The sequence below is a fragment of the Sturnus vulgaris genome, chromosome 14 (assembly GCF_052056855.1).
Source record: "Sturnus vulgaris isolate bStuVul1 chromosome 14, bStuVul1.hap1, whole genome shotgun sequence".
NCBI classification, from domain to species: Eukaryota; Metazoa; Chordata; class Aves; order Passeriformes; family Sturnidae; genus Sturnus; species Sturnus vulgaris.
In genome coordinates, this window is record NC_142256.1 from 12,472,362 (window position 1) to 12,486,957 (window position 14,596).

Here is a 14,596-nt window from a genome sequence, read left to right on the forward strand (position 1 = left end):
TATAGTTTGTCTGAGTGGCCCATTTTAATATTATTGCACTGATTAAGTTTTCTTAGCTAATATGTGTTTCATTTCCAATTCAATTAAATGAGAATCCCCTTCCATTACATGATATTACAGTAGTGCCCTAGTGGGGCAGGAGCACACTTGGTATTTTCAATTGATACAGATTTCTTCATTATACAGTCTCATGGTGCTCAATGGAATCAATGAGAGCTGAAATTAAAACTGTAGAAGTTGCAGCTGTAAATATGCTGTCCGTTTCTCTATCCCTCTTTTGGCAGCAGACTGAGAATTACATTAGTATCAGTTCATTAATTACATTGCAAAAATGTTTTCAATAGATGCTTGCTTTTGACAAAATTTTAGAAAGACTGGGAAGGATTTTTCTTGGATTTCTGTAGGCACAATAGTTATGATAAGCAAAATATAAGTTGCACTAATGTGCCTTTTTTATGTGCTATATATCCTCCATTTAGTTTTTTAAAGCTCTTTTGTATAACCTATCGTGGGATGTATTAACTGGCGTACAGAAGATTATCTGCAAATGGCTTGTGAAGGAATTACGTTCTTTCGTGTGAGCCAAACCTCCTCCTTTTATGTATTATTGAAGGGAATTGATTGAGCTCTGATATAGTAACAAATGATTTTATAAATACCTCTCTGGAGTTAATTTCCCATTGTGGGAGATGCAGAGCTCTCGGGGCTGATTGTATGATCTTTTCCTTGAGAGCTCCAAGGTTTCTCCAGCGCAGAGGGGGGATGTTCAGTAGTAGCTGCTGTCATATACAGAGGAGTTGGGAGGGCTGTTCAGGCAGCAATTACGAATTTGCAGTGAGCACTCAGGATATAGGATAAATCACAACTTCTAAATACACACTGATGCATTCATAAAGAAGACAAGTGTGCGTGCCAAGCTGAGACCAGAGCCCTCTGCACCCGTTTCCTCCTGGATCATGTTAGCATAGAATGAAGCCCACAGGCTTCAGTGACCTCCTGCTTCCCATGGGTGGCTGGTGGCCAGCAGCACGATGTCCACAGCCCCAGGGGACTTGGGCAGGTTCGCTGTGGCAGCCCCTGTCTCATTTCTCAGCTTTTGTGCAGCTCTGTGCAGCCACGTGTCAGCCCCTGCCCTCTGCTTGCACACGCAGAGCCTGTCTGAAATATTGGTTTTATTTGATTATTTAAAGTATTTTCATCTGGTCAGAGAGTATGTGGCTTTGTGCATTTAAGACATAGCTAAAATATATATAGATATAAGGATAAAGCTTTTTTATTGCTAAATATATGCTTTTTATAAACAAGAAGTTGGATTTTTTTTTTTTAGAATATAATAAATATTTTAGCATAGTTATTCTGGCTCCATAAGTGCAATGAAAATGTTAGCCTTGGCATATCAATCGCACTTTACAGATGACTGTAATTTCCTGAATGTCAAAACTCCAAATTTCTCTACTAAGCAAACTTTTCAGTGGCAAAATAGATTGCCTCCATAATATATCACTGTGTGCAAGAAAAAATGAAATCTTTATGTACTGTATTATGAATCAATGAGGCATTAAGATTCTTGGAAGGGTGAGTGGACTCTGGAAAATGAAAAACTGCCACTATTCCATCTCTGTAAACCACTGCTTATGGAGTGTAGGCTTTGCAAACCTCGATCTTTGCCACCGCAGAAATATCAGTTACACATTGAAACTAATTCCTGCAGCAGCATTTAGATGGAGTAAATACCGTTGTAAAGATCTGATTTGTAGCAGCATCCTGTGGTTATTCACCAGCTCTGTTGCAGTGGCCTCCTTTTTGCTTTGGGATATCTGCCACGCTTTTTAATGAATAGGTAAGGGCTCTGTGATGGGGCCATGCTGTACCACGGCTGGAAGATGTGTGAGATGCAGCTCCAGGGGACAGGGACAGCTCCTCACACCAGGACTAGGAAGGTGCTCCTGGCACCCCGTGGGTGTCAGATGTTTCAAAAGACATCGCTCAGACCTTGAGTTTTCTTAGTGTGTATTAAGAGCAAAATTCAGCTCTGCCTCCTGTTTATTAAGGGATAATCACCCAAGGCAAGAAAGGCACTTTCCAAAGCCAAGGCATTGCATGCTGCTGAGACCTCACAGATCCAGGGTCAGCTGTACTGCAGCTTGTCATCCAGCACGATGGAAGCGTGGCACACACTGATCCTCCTGTCACCTTCTCTCTGCTTTCCTTGAGTTTTACCTCCCATGTCCAGCCTGGGGGCTCCACACCACTGCTGCCCTCCATCCTGATGCCTCTGTCATATAGCTAAACCCATGAGGTGGGAAGCTTTGCTGCTCTAGATAGGCTGTGATGGAAGCTGGGGGTTTCCAGAGGGCAGATCAGTCCTTTATCCAGCAGGTCAGGTGGGTGGGATGGGTTTGGGCCTCTCTGCCCAGCATTGCCACCCTTTCCCATGCCAGACTCCAGAGTGGAGGCAGAGGACTGAGGGCTGCACCAGCAGCTGAGTCACTCTTCTGTTTGCTGAGTCTAAAAACAGAAACTTGCTTCTCTTTTTATGCACAACTGAAAAAAACATAATTTAAAAGGTCACTATTCTTGCTGAATTGGTTGCGAGCAGGGGTATCCTGCAGAGATCTTAATAATGCAAGCAATTATGAAATTAATACCACTCTGGCAGATCTGCAGGGCCACTCTCCCCTCTGCAGGCAACACTGTGGACAATTACTTTGTGCGTGAGGGTAACTGGGAGCACGTGTGTGTGTGAGGCTGCATATTTTTTACTTATTTAAAGCTTTATTTTCATTATCCTTGTTTGCAAATGCCATGCCTGCACATATATGAATGTGTACCTTGACCTGCTAAATTGCTGCCTTCCTCTGTGCCTGAAATGCTTTTTTTTTCTGCAGATCTCTCATATTTGGTAATTTCACAGGCCATGATAGACTGGTGTAATTGCTGTTCTTGAAAAATCCAGCTCCTTTTTACGGGTTCCTCTGGCACTTCTCTCCTGCTGCCGTTGCTGTGGGTAGGCTGCTGGCTTCCTACCCCCACCATTAGTGTTTCTAGACAAAACATCTCTGTGATTCATTGGGTGCTGATAGGAGTGAAAACATAATGATTACTTAGAGGAAATGTAAATTTGCATTTGCTAACAGCTTTAATTCGCAGTCCTGAAATACTTATCTCCTTTCCTTCCAGGCTCTTTTTCAGAGCTAATGCATTATTTGCTTCTGCCACCCTGAGACCCAGAGTAAAGGAATATAGTCCAGGTAGTCTTGCAGGCTGCTGCAGAGAAAAGGGGTTTGTTCTTCCTTCTCTCTCTCCCCATAATCTTTGTCCATCACTTCTTTAATGAAGAAGGGATTTGTCCATTTAGATTTTACTCTACTTTGAATTTTGGATGAGGTGGATCTGGAAGTTTTGTTTCATTTAAATGCCTGAATAAAGAGGAGTTTCGTAGGAGCACGTAGTAGCCAGCCCAGGGTCCAGCTGGGCAGGAGCTGCACTGAGGTCTTTGGGGAAAGAAGAGAAGGGGACCAGTCCTGTTCCAATACCCTGCTCCATGGTCACCTCCTTGCAAGAGCTGTGACAGTGGCAGGAGAGGCCCTGCCCATGCAGATCCAGATCCAGATCCATGGAATACTGGGCATGAGATCTTCTCCCTGCAGCTCACGAGGAACTCGACAGCCCCCCTTGCTCTTCTCCCACTCCAGGATGGGTTTGTGTGTGGGGCTGGGAGGCCTTGGAGCAATGAATTCATCTCCACTGCTGCCATTGCCATCCACATCACTGCTGGGAAGCATCTGGGACCAATCTAGAGTGGATGCAAACGTTTGATTCCCAGCACTGCCTCAGTAAGCTTGCCAGATATTTTGGCCTCATCTCTGTGAGTTATGCTGTGGGAGCAGCTCTTGGCAGGGAAGAGGCATTCTGGTTTTGGGGGAGGTTCCAAGCAGGGATGGTTGAGGCAGGAGAGGCTCTCACCAAGATGCTCACCCCGTTCTTCTGATTGTGTCTCTAGGTGACAGAGTTTGTTAAGAATCAGGATGAGTCACAGTATTAAATGAACGCTTTGCCTCTTTCTGAGTGATCTCCAAACAGATGCCTGACTCCAGCAAATTAGGCAGCAGTGGTATTTCTCTTGGAGGAACAATTTGTGGTATTAGCAAATCAAATTCTCAGTGGGCCACTCTTGATGGGAATTAACCTCAACTTCTGGGAGCAAAGCACTCGGAGCCTGGCATGGCATAATTGAGTTTGACTTCTCAGAGAGATGTGGTCCCATGATTGATCAGCTGGGAGACCCTCTGCCAGAGATGAAAATCCAGCAGCAGCTTTGGAGCCCACAGGGAGGGTTTCTAAGAGCAGAACAAGCAATGTGAGAGTTGAACCATTCATGTTCTTGACCTTCCATCATTGTCTGTGACTGTGCTGTCAGATAATCCTGAGCAGGGACATTTTTCAAGTGGTGTGAGGTGGGGCAGAGGTGCAGGAGGCTGCCTGTGACAGTTTCACTTCACTGCTGGGAGCAGTGGAGGAGAAAGAGATGGGATCTCAGATCTGTGTGCAAGGCCACAGCATAAGAACATCTTCCTGTGGTCAGATGAGCTGAGACAAGTTGCCATCTCAGAAAAACCCAGATTGCTCAGCTTTTCAAAGAATGAGTTTGTGGCTGCTCTTTTATAAGCGAGCTCTCTAGATTTTCTATTCAGCAGCATGAGCAGTTTGTATAGTGGGGGGAAGGACATGGATGTCTTTGTGCTGCTTGCTGGCTCTGGTGATTGTGCATTGTTTCTGGTGCTGAAGTGCCAACCCTATGATTATTTTTCTTTTTTCAGTAGCTCCATCCTTAATCCTTTGCATCATATGCAGAATCTTTGCTGCAGGGTTTTAGTTGTTCTATTTGCGTTTCTCCTGGATGTGGCACAAATCTGGTCTGTCCCTTTGCCCCTGCACCTTCAGAGTGAACTTTCCTTATAAAATATCCATCTTCACCTGGAGCAGAACTTGGTTTCACACTGCCCTATTAATGTAGCACGAAGTCCATGAACTGGGGAAAAAAAAATCCACACAGAATTGGAAACTTGACAAATTTCCTTGTCTCCCCACCTCCACTCAAAGAGATGGAGACACTTGGATACAATTGCCTCCCATTTATTGCACAAGCCCCGCCTGTAACTCCAAACGTCCTAGCCAGGCTTGCCATCTGGCTGAGCTTGACCTAGATACAAACTGGTGTGTTTGAGCCAGCTTAAAGCATAGCCTTACTTTTGTATGGTGAATGGGACTGTCCCAGTACTTTCCCTGGAAATCATAGCTCTACTTCCTCAGCCCTGTGCTGAAGCTGTGTTTTCCTGGGTTAGTTTGCCCCTGGGAACAGCCTGTGGGGGAGATGGGGATGTTTCTGGGGCTGCAGAGCTTCCTGTGCAAAGGCTGTAGGCTTCTCACCCTCAGTGACCTACAAAGCCCTTCTTGCTACAGCCTCATTTCTCAGCAGAAATGGGAAAAGGTCACTCAGTCGCTCGCCTACTAAACCGCTAATGGATGTAATGGTGAGTGGATGTTCAGCTTTCAGCTCCCCTCTCCAGTCCTTACCTCATAGTTCCATCAAGCCGGGCTCAGGTTTCCAGGCTGAAGCCATGGCAGCTGCTGCCGTCTGACCTCCAGCCTCGCTCGACCTCAACAGGCAACTCAGTAGTTGGGTGCTTTGACTTTGGGAGATTCTGACCCATTTTGATGCATAATTGGAGTCACCCGTTCCTCACCTCTTTAGTTCTGCACACAATGAGCCCCCAGTGCACCGTGGTGTGGGATCCTGCATATCCCTGCCCTGTCAGCTCCTCCAGACTGTGAATTCTCTGGCTTTACTCAATGTTGTCATCCCCTGGGGTATCACAGTTCCTTACTTGGACTTCAGGTTTTTTCCTTTAATATTTTTTTGTTTTAAATGTTGCAATTATAAGTTTGACACAAGGTTTCTTAAAAAAAAAAAAAAACCTGATTGAAAAAAAAGAAATCTCTGCCCCTGTGTTTGGCAGAGGTGGGGAAAGGGCTGGCAGGAATGGACTGTGGGACTGTTCAGTCCCCACATCCCTCAAGGAATAACAGTGCTCAGGGAGATATCAGAAGCAAGTCACTGTCACATCATACCACATTACTGATGTCTCCAGGGTCAACCTCCTTTGTGAGTTGTCCTCCAGCTCCCTTTCTCTGCTTCATGGCCACCCAAGTTCATCAGAAAAGCCCTGTTTCTGGTGAGTGCAGCTCTAAGTTGGAGGGATGATTCACAGTAGTTGGAGCTCTACCTGCAAACATGTCGTTTTGGGCTCTGAAGCACACACTTCAAGTAATGGGCAGGAGCTCAACACCCCCTTGGTAAGACAGCAGAAAGAAGAAGCTGTTATATACAGAGCTAAAAATAATTGCAAAGCTTTGAGTCTGCCTCGGTTGCAGCAGAATGGTGCTCAAAGTGCTGATGGCCGAATTCATCTCTGACTTGAGGATGCATTAAAGCTTTTGTGACTTTCTGAAGCTCAGTCTAGATGAACACGGAGCAGCACAGCTGCTTTCCTGGATGATTTCCTGCCATGATTCCTAACTCAGAGGAGAAGCTTGGGGCAAAAGCTGATGTTTCTGAAAGGGTCAGTGCCTCTTTTGGTAGAATTTTAATAGGCAGGGTTAAGAAGGAGAGAAATGCATAAAATTTCTGAGATTGGCCCAGCAACTGATAAAGTATCTCTAAGACATCTCATTTCTTGAAAGCAGGATTCATCTGGGAAATAACAAAGTGGAATAAGTAACAGCTGCAAGCCTGTTTCAGTGAGCAGTGCTCAGGCCAGGGAGGATATGGGCCCTGCCTGGGGCATTCCGTGAGGATCCCTGCCTGGTATCCTGAGCTCAGGGTGCTGGGGAAGCCCAGACACCTCCATGCTCACTGCAGAGTCCAGTGAGCATCTTTACTCAGCCTCAGCCCCCCATTCTCCCTCAGCTGCAGCGTTTCCCTGGCAGGCACAGATGGAGGCACCTGCCCAGATGAGGCAGCCCAGGCTGACACTGATCTGTTACAACACAGCCTCTTCCACCAACACACGAGGTTTTATTCATTCTTCTGTTTTTACAACAGCAGCCAAGGGAGACGCTTTGTCACCACCTGTGACCAAAGAGCACAAAGGGAGAGTGGCTGAAGAGTTTGAACTATCATAAAACGCTCACGGTATCGATCTTGGCTCAGGATTTGTTTCCCTTCTTGCATTAACTCCCCATCGATTTCTGTGATGACCTTAAGAGCATTCAGTCTGGTTGGCCTTCTCCTTCAGCTGGTAGCACCTCTGTGCCTGCACCCTTCTCCCCTGAGCTGAATTGCTCATGGGCCAGCTTGTACAAGGGGATCTGGGATAAGCAGGGCTTTGCTTTTGCCTCTTTGGTTGTCAGAGGGTTGTTGCTGTACGTTAGTTTCTATAGTTAATGTAGAGGTTAGTGCTATATGGTTATGCCATTATTTTAATGAACTAGATCCAAGGCGCAGGAGTCCTGACAGAAGGTAAAGAAGGGGCTTGGGTTTGTCCCAGAGATTCTCCATTTATTTCCCCACGTTGGGGGTCCTGACAAGGCTGTGTTGCTGATGCATCAGAGGAGCCTGAAGCACAAGCATGGTCAGGGACAGCTCCTGCTCATTGGAGTGGCTGGCTGAGGTGGTGCTCATGGAAAGCCCTTGCCCTTTGCCAGGCTGGGTTCTCCATGCTACCAGAGACCTGCTGAGATAAAGACAGAGCAAAACTCTTCCCATCTCTGCAAGGGACAGTGTGGGGTTAGCAGCTGCCACTCACTCTTGAAAGTGAGCTTTATTCTTCCTCCCTCTTACCTCCAGCTCTCACAGTGAAATCACTGAATGGCACTTCTGTGGAAAAGGACCTTTCTTGGGATGGTGGCAGGGACTTTGGCTCCCTTTGCCTGTGTGAATCTGTGGCCAAATCCCTCTGAGCTGGGTGTGGCAGCAGCACCACCCCAGGTGAGCATGAGCATGGGGGTGGTGCTGATTGTGGTGTCCCAGCTCCAAGCATTGAGTGCTGTTGTTCCCAGCTGCTGACCCTGTACTGGGCTCATTTTATTTGGCTTTGCACGTTTATTGTACTTTCTCATTACATAATTATTCACCAGTGTGGATGCTCTAAATAGGAAGAGGAATGGTGACTCTCCAGGTTTTCTTTCCCTGTGCAGCTGGATCCTTTTTGTGCTTGGTGATTCACTTTTTAGTCCATTCAAAGACAATTTTCTGTAAAACATTGACATCTAGTGGCTTTTCTGCCAAAGGAAACGACAGGGAACAAAAGTTGGTTTCAATGTGGCCAGTCACAACGTCGCTTGAGAAAGCAATTAATGTTCTTCTCTTCCTCACACAGCACCAAGGACATGGCAATCACACCCCAGGGGCTCAGGGCTCCTGGGCACACACTCCTTGGTGTCATCCTCCTGGAGGAGTGGCCTTCCCTGGCAGGACCGTTTGCCTATTGAGCTACTTTAATTCCATTTGCTTTAGCAGATGTCTGGTATCCTGATGATGTTCCTCCAGCATCATCCAGGTGAGGCCATGGTCATGTTAGTGGAGGTTCAAAGAGCTGTGTCCATCTTCAGGCTGTGATGGTGGACAGCATGGTGTTTGATGGTGGATATTAATGTGCAACCCAGGGTGAACTCTGGGCAAGCTCTGTGGTTGAACTTACAGCTTTTCCAGCTGGTGGCCTGATGGGCTTCCTGTGGCAGCGTGTCCCCCATGTGTGCTACTGTCCTGTTGCTTCAAACCAAAGCCAGCATGTCCCTTGAAAATGTTTTCTCTTACAAAACGCTGTAATGCATCCTTTAATTTCTTGTTAGTCACTTACCTCTCCTCATATTTCAGTCGTGTATCAGATGAAGGCAGGAGAATAAAACAGGATTTACATGGGCTTTGCCAGGGTCCTTGTCAGGGTGGAAGTGGTTTGGGGCTTCTGGGCACACCCCATTTATCTGGTGTGAGAAAGGAAAGGTTCTGTAGGAAATGCCTTTCTCAGAGGTGTTCTGCTGCTCTGGGGCTCGTGCAGCTGAGACCCACAACTGTTCATCGGGGAACGTAGCACAGGCAGCTGTGGAAACCTGTCCATGCAGCTCTGTTGTACAAGGAAATTAAAAGAACCAAAGCTACCCGTGTCCTGCGTGGGTTGTGGCTTACATCCTGGGAGATACTTGAAGTATTCTCCCAAGATCTGGGGCGATCATCAGCTGAGCCTGTTGCCATGTGGACAGCCCAGCACAGGAGGGAGTCTTGGGTTCCCTTGGCCTCTGTAGAGACAGCAGCTGTTAAACAGAAACAGCTCTGTGTGTGTGCAGGTAGGCACAGCCCTTCACACTCCCCCTGGGGACGTGTTCGGCCGTCCTTCACCCTGTGGAGGTGACCTCACGGAGGAGCCTCTGCAGCAGGGCTGCTGAAAGCCTCTTAAGTGCATCTCCCTGTTTGTATTGATTTGGAGCGTTAATGTGCTCTGTGCTGGAGACACACGGGACTAAAGGCTCTGTTTTCCTCTCCCCTTGGCAGGAATTTCTACTACATCACCATCCTGCGTGACCCCGTGTCCCGGTACCTGAGCGAATGGCGCCACGTGCAGCGAGGAGCCACGTGGAAAGCGTCCCTGCACGTGTGCGACGGCCGCTCCCCGACCACCGAGGAGCTGCCCAGCTGCTACACAGGGGACGACTGGTCAGGCTGCTCCCTGCAGGAGTTCATGGACTGCCCCTACAACCTGGCCAACAACCGCCAGGTCCGCATGCTCTCCGACCTCAGCCTGGTGGGATGCTACAACCTGTCGGTCATGCCCGAGGAGCAGAGGAATAAGGTTCTGCTGGACAGTGCCAAGGAGAACCTGAAGCGGATGGCTTTCTTCGGCCTGACCGAGTTCCAGCGCAAGACTCAGTATCTCTTTGAGAAGACTTTCAACATGAACTTCATCTCGCCGTTCACGCAGTACAATAGCACACGGGCCTCCAGCGTGGAGATAGACAAGCAGACTCAGCAGCGCATCGAGGCCCTCAATTTTTTAGACATGGAATTGTACGATTATGCAAAAGACCTGTTTTTGCAGCGGTACCAGTACATGCGGCAGAAGGAGCACCAGGAGGCGCGGCGGAAACGCCAGGAGCAGCGCAAGATCCTGCGGGCGAAGCAGGCGCACCTGAGGGAGCAGGGGGAGAACAGCTCCAGCACCGACTACACAGGGAACGTGGAGAGGTGGCGCCGATAGTGGGGGGCACCTGCCCAGGGTGGAAAAGCAGCAGAGCCCAACCCAACCTGCAAACAAGTGATGCTTCTCAAGGGTCTGAAGCAAAAAGAGGTCAAAATGTTGCCTTTGCAGTTGCCTTTGCAGTAAATGTTGTACTGTACGTGGAACACTTAATCCTAGCGTGTAATTAAATTGTCCTTTTTAGGTTTGTTGGATTATTTATGAAACGCAGGAGCCATCTCGGCTCATCGGAAATGTTTGCTTGGACATTTATTTAAAAGAAGTGAAAGAAAAGAATCCTTAAATTAGTTATGAGTACAAAACGGGATGCTGGAAAATGTTTATGATGCTCGGCTGAAATTTATCTGGGAAGCAAACTCATTTCCTAATAACGAGCATTTAGCATACTCTCACAGTACAGTATATGAACAAAACCTTTTCCCTTTGATTTTATCTTAATTTTATTTTAATGTGTTTTCAAGGGCACCAACTGCTTATGATATTTACCAAGTTAATGAGTGGACAGTGAAGGGAACAAACAATAAAGGTCTAGAAAAATTATCGACTAGTTTTATGTATAATATTGGCTTTTAAAATGAATAGAAGTAATTTCTCTAGTTATATAAATATTTAAAATTTTAAACTTTTTCTACCTACTGCTGTTTAGAGTTTTAAGCTTGGTCTATCTCATATTAAAAAAAAGAAAAAAAAAGGCATACATACTTTTCTGAGCTCAATGCCGATGTTACAGACACTGTTTCCAGAATTTTTCAGGGCAGTATGATTTTAACCATTCTGGAAAAGTTACAGCACATTCTCATGTTTGTTTCATAAAGCCTTCTCCAAATTATAATCCTGTGACAGTGTCTCATTTTAAGTCTTTCTTACCCATTAGAATACATAATGCTGAATTTATCATTCCTTAATAATTGGTGGTATAAACTAGATGAAATTATATTGCCGATATTTGTGTAGTGTCTTTAAAAAGTCATAAAACTCTCTAATCCCAGCAATATTATGAAGAGAATTGCTCGATGAAAGTAGATTTACACTTGAATTAGGATTTACTTGCAGTAAATCTTTGCTACACCAGATAAGAACAGGGCTTTTTTTTTTTTTTTCTGTGCTCTTGAGCCCTTCATAGCAATGACAGATGAGAACTGAGAATGACAGAAGCCAGTTTTTCCATAGCCATAGTTACACAGGAGGAGCAGGATGTGTGGTGCATGGGGTCAGCAGCTTGCTCCTGAGCAGGCTTTGCTGGGGCTCGGGGGGCAGAGCCACCCCTGCAGCTCTCCAGCCTCCCCCAGACCCACAGGGAGAGCAAACGGGGCACGTGGTGCAAGGGGCTCCTATAAATCTCTATGCAAAAAAATATAAACCTCTGCAAGGCTTGGGCCAGACATTCAGCACGTTCAGAACATTTGTCCTGCAGTGCTCCCGGGCTTGGCACTGAGCAGAGACACCCGGGAAGGGCCCTCTGGCCCCAGGGACACGATGCTTACAAGGCTCACTTGCACTGTTGCCTTTCACCTGTAATACTCTATACACCATGAAGGCAGGGGGGCAGGAAACGAGGCAGAAGGCTTTAAAAACATCTTATGGCTCAATGCCTAAGTTACCTGGGAATGGTTTTACATCTGATGTTGGTGTGGCAGCCTGGGGGCAGCAACCCTGCCATGGCAAGGGGAGAGCAAAGCAGCAGCAAACCAATACCCTGCATTAGCAGCTTCGAGAAGAGAACAACTTCATGTACAGCAATTTTTTTTTTTAAATGAGAACTGCAGTTGCCAATATGATGTCTCAGTTGTATTTTGGTTTTCACGGAGGAAAATAATTTGGTCTTGAAACTGAAAGGCACTGCTGTAAACAGGACTTAACTGTGGGCGAGCTGGAGGCCTGTTGCAGGAGGTGCATCTTGTTTTTATGCTGTGGTGTGCATGGTTTACAGAGACTAGTTGCATTTTCTTTGTGTATACTGTTTATTGTATATAGGGGATGTACGAATATAAGGATACCGTTTTGTCATAACCATATCAAATTCTACTGATTTCCACCGTAGACGCTGTCTTATTGTGTAGATTTACAGGCCAATCCACTGACTTTGATTGTGTCATTTAACAATAGAACTGATAAATAAAATTTAACTACAGACTTCTGATTTTCATGTGATTATTTCTTTTTCTGATGATGTGTTGAGAGCTGCACAGTTGAGAATGGATGGTAATTCTGACATGAGTGAAACAGCAGTTGACAGCAAGTATGTGAATTTGAAGTCACGGCTTTTCTGAATTGTATTTAAACTACAGCTTTCAAGGGCAAAGCCACCCTGGGCTTTTGTCTGGTTCTGGAGTTACTGCAGAGGTTTCAACTTCTTTTCTGAGCAGCCCTCAGGAAAAAACAATCTGTGGTTTCTGATGATTTTAAATATGATTGTTAGTGGTCTGCAGCAGTAAGGAATTCTTTGTGTATACATGTATGTGTGTGTATGCATATGATTTATTTTTATCCTTTATGAGATACCCACCCTTGACTCTGGAGGATGCTGCCTAGCCACTGACTTCCAGTGCATCCCAATGTATCCCTTCTGGGAACACAAAAAAAAAAATGGGCAGGGACACCTTCCACTGTCCCGGGTTGCTCCAAGCCCTGTCCAGCCTGGCCTTGGAGACTCCCAGGCATCCACAGCTTCACCACCCCCCCAGAGAAGAGTTTCTTTATAATATCATAAGTATATCTTCTCATTTTCAGGTTAAAGCCATTCCTCCTTGTCCTATCACTCCATGCCCTTGTCAAGACTCCCTCTTCAGCTCTCTTGGAGCCCCTTTGGGCACTGGAAGGTCTGAGGTCTCCCCAGAGCCTTCTCCAGGCTGGATGCCCCCAGCTCTCTCAGCCTGTCTCCAGAGGGGAGGTACTCCACCCCTCTGAGCATCTTCTTGGCCAGAGATGCCACAAAGATACTTTTTGACAGTTTGGATGGAGGCATTTTTTTCTTGATGGCTATAAAAGATCCACAAGTTTGCCAGGCTTGCAGCAGGACAGTGGACATGAAAGTGTCCACGGGAGACTTTGCCTTGATCCTTGATCTACTGGAATTCCCCTGTGAGGACAGAGCTTCCCTTCTCCTGTGAGTACCTGCAGGGGCATCTGACCTCTGTGAGGCTTTTTGAGCTCTGGAGAGCAGGGAGTGGAGGGGTCTGCCAGCAGATCTGCATTTGACTGGCTTTATAGACAGGTGTGTTAGTGCTGAGAGAGCTGCTGCAGGGGCTGCTAATGGGATAGAGGTCATGCCAGATGCCTCCCTGCAGCTAAAAAAGCATCCAGCAGTGAAGTCTGGCGTAAAACCAATTGGGGTTGCCTTTTGAGGGGAGTAATTTAACAGCTGAGAAAACTTACTGCAGGAGAGGAAGGATGGAGGAGTGGGGGATATGTTTGGACAGACAGACTTCAGATGCTGAGGAGCTACAGCAGTGAGTCGAGTAGTTCTCAAACCCTCTGGTGAGTTTTGAAAAGCCTAGAAACGCATTAAGAAAACTCTTTGGAGCACCAAGATGCCTCGTAAGTTTCCAGGGATGGATGGAAAGGGATGTCAGCACCTCCAGCCCAGCGTCCACCTGGGCCAGTCAGTGTGGAGCCCAGGGCTGTTGAAGAAATGGAGACATGTAGTGCTAAAATTAATGTTAAAGTCTTGGTTCCTTTTGCCCTCCAAAAACTTAGAAAGTTGTTAAGTGTGAGACCCGTGTGGCCTTGCAAAGGGCTGTATTTGAGTCTTAGAGTTTGGGACTAAAGTTTTCCTAAAGGATATCTGGAATGTAAAGGCTGTTGGACGTGAACTGCTCAGCTGATTTTTGTCAACGACCTTTGCATCCTCTTTATATGGCAAATGATCCATGTGCTGTAATACGTTTGCTTCCAATGGTGTAATTTTTGAGTAAAAATGAATAGGCTTTTTTGTGTAGTTTTTAAAATTCACACATTATCCAAAATATCAGAACCATGGGTAACACCTGAAAGATATCAGTGCAATTGGTGTTTCAGCTGTTTCTGCTCATGAAATCAGTGAGGAGAGGCGTGGAGAGGAAAACCTGATACATCTGGTCCCTTAAATCTGAGGCAGAAATATCCGGTAATTGAGGAAACTTGTCAAACTAATGCAAACCTTGAGCTGCAGCCCTGAGCTGCCCGGCTGGCCCAGCACTCCCAGGGAGGCACAGAGAGCAGCTCTGGGTGGAGAGGTCATCCTTAAGGAGACATCCTCTGCAGGAGAAATATTTTCCAAGCAGGGGATAAATTTAAATCTTTCACTTTCTAAAAATATCCCTGTCTCCAAAGCGTTTGGGTGGAGCTGGGGATGGTTTGGTTAT

At 46.4% G+C, this 14,596-nt stretch overlaps 1 protein-coding gene across 1 annotated transcript in view; it reads left to right on the forward strand.

The window, feature by feature from the left end:
* HS6ST2 (heparan sulfate 6-O-sulfotransferase 2) overlaps positions 1–12,386 on the forward strand; it is a 128,084-nt gene extending 115,698 nt beyond the window's left edge. The window contains exon 2 of the mRNA XM_014887303.2: positions 9,551–12,386. Within this exon, the coding sequence (XP_014742789.1) occupies positions 9,551–10,253 (703 nt within the window). The 3' untranslated portion in view covers positions 10,254–12,386. The remainder of the gene's footprint in view (positions 1–9,550) is intronic.
* Positions 12,387–14,596: the final 2,210 nt, after the last annotated feature.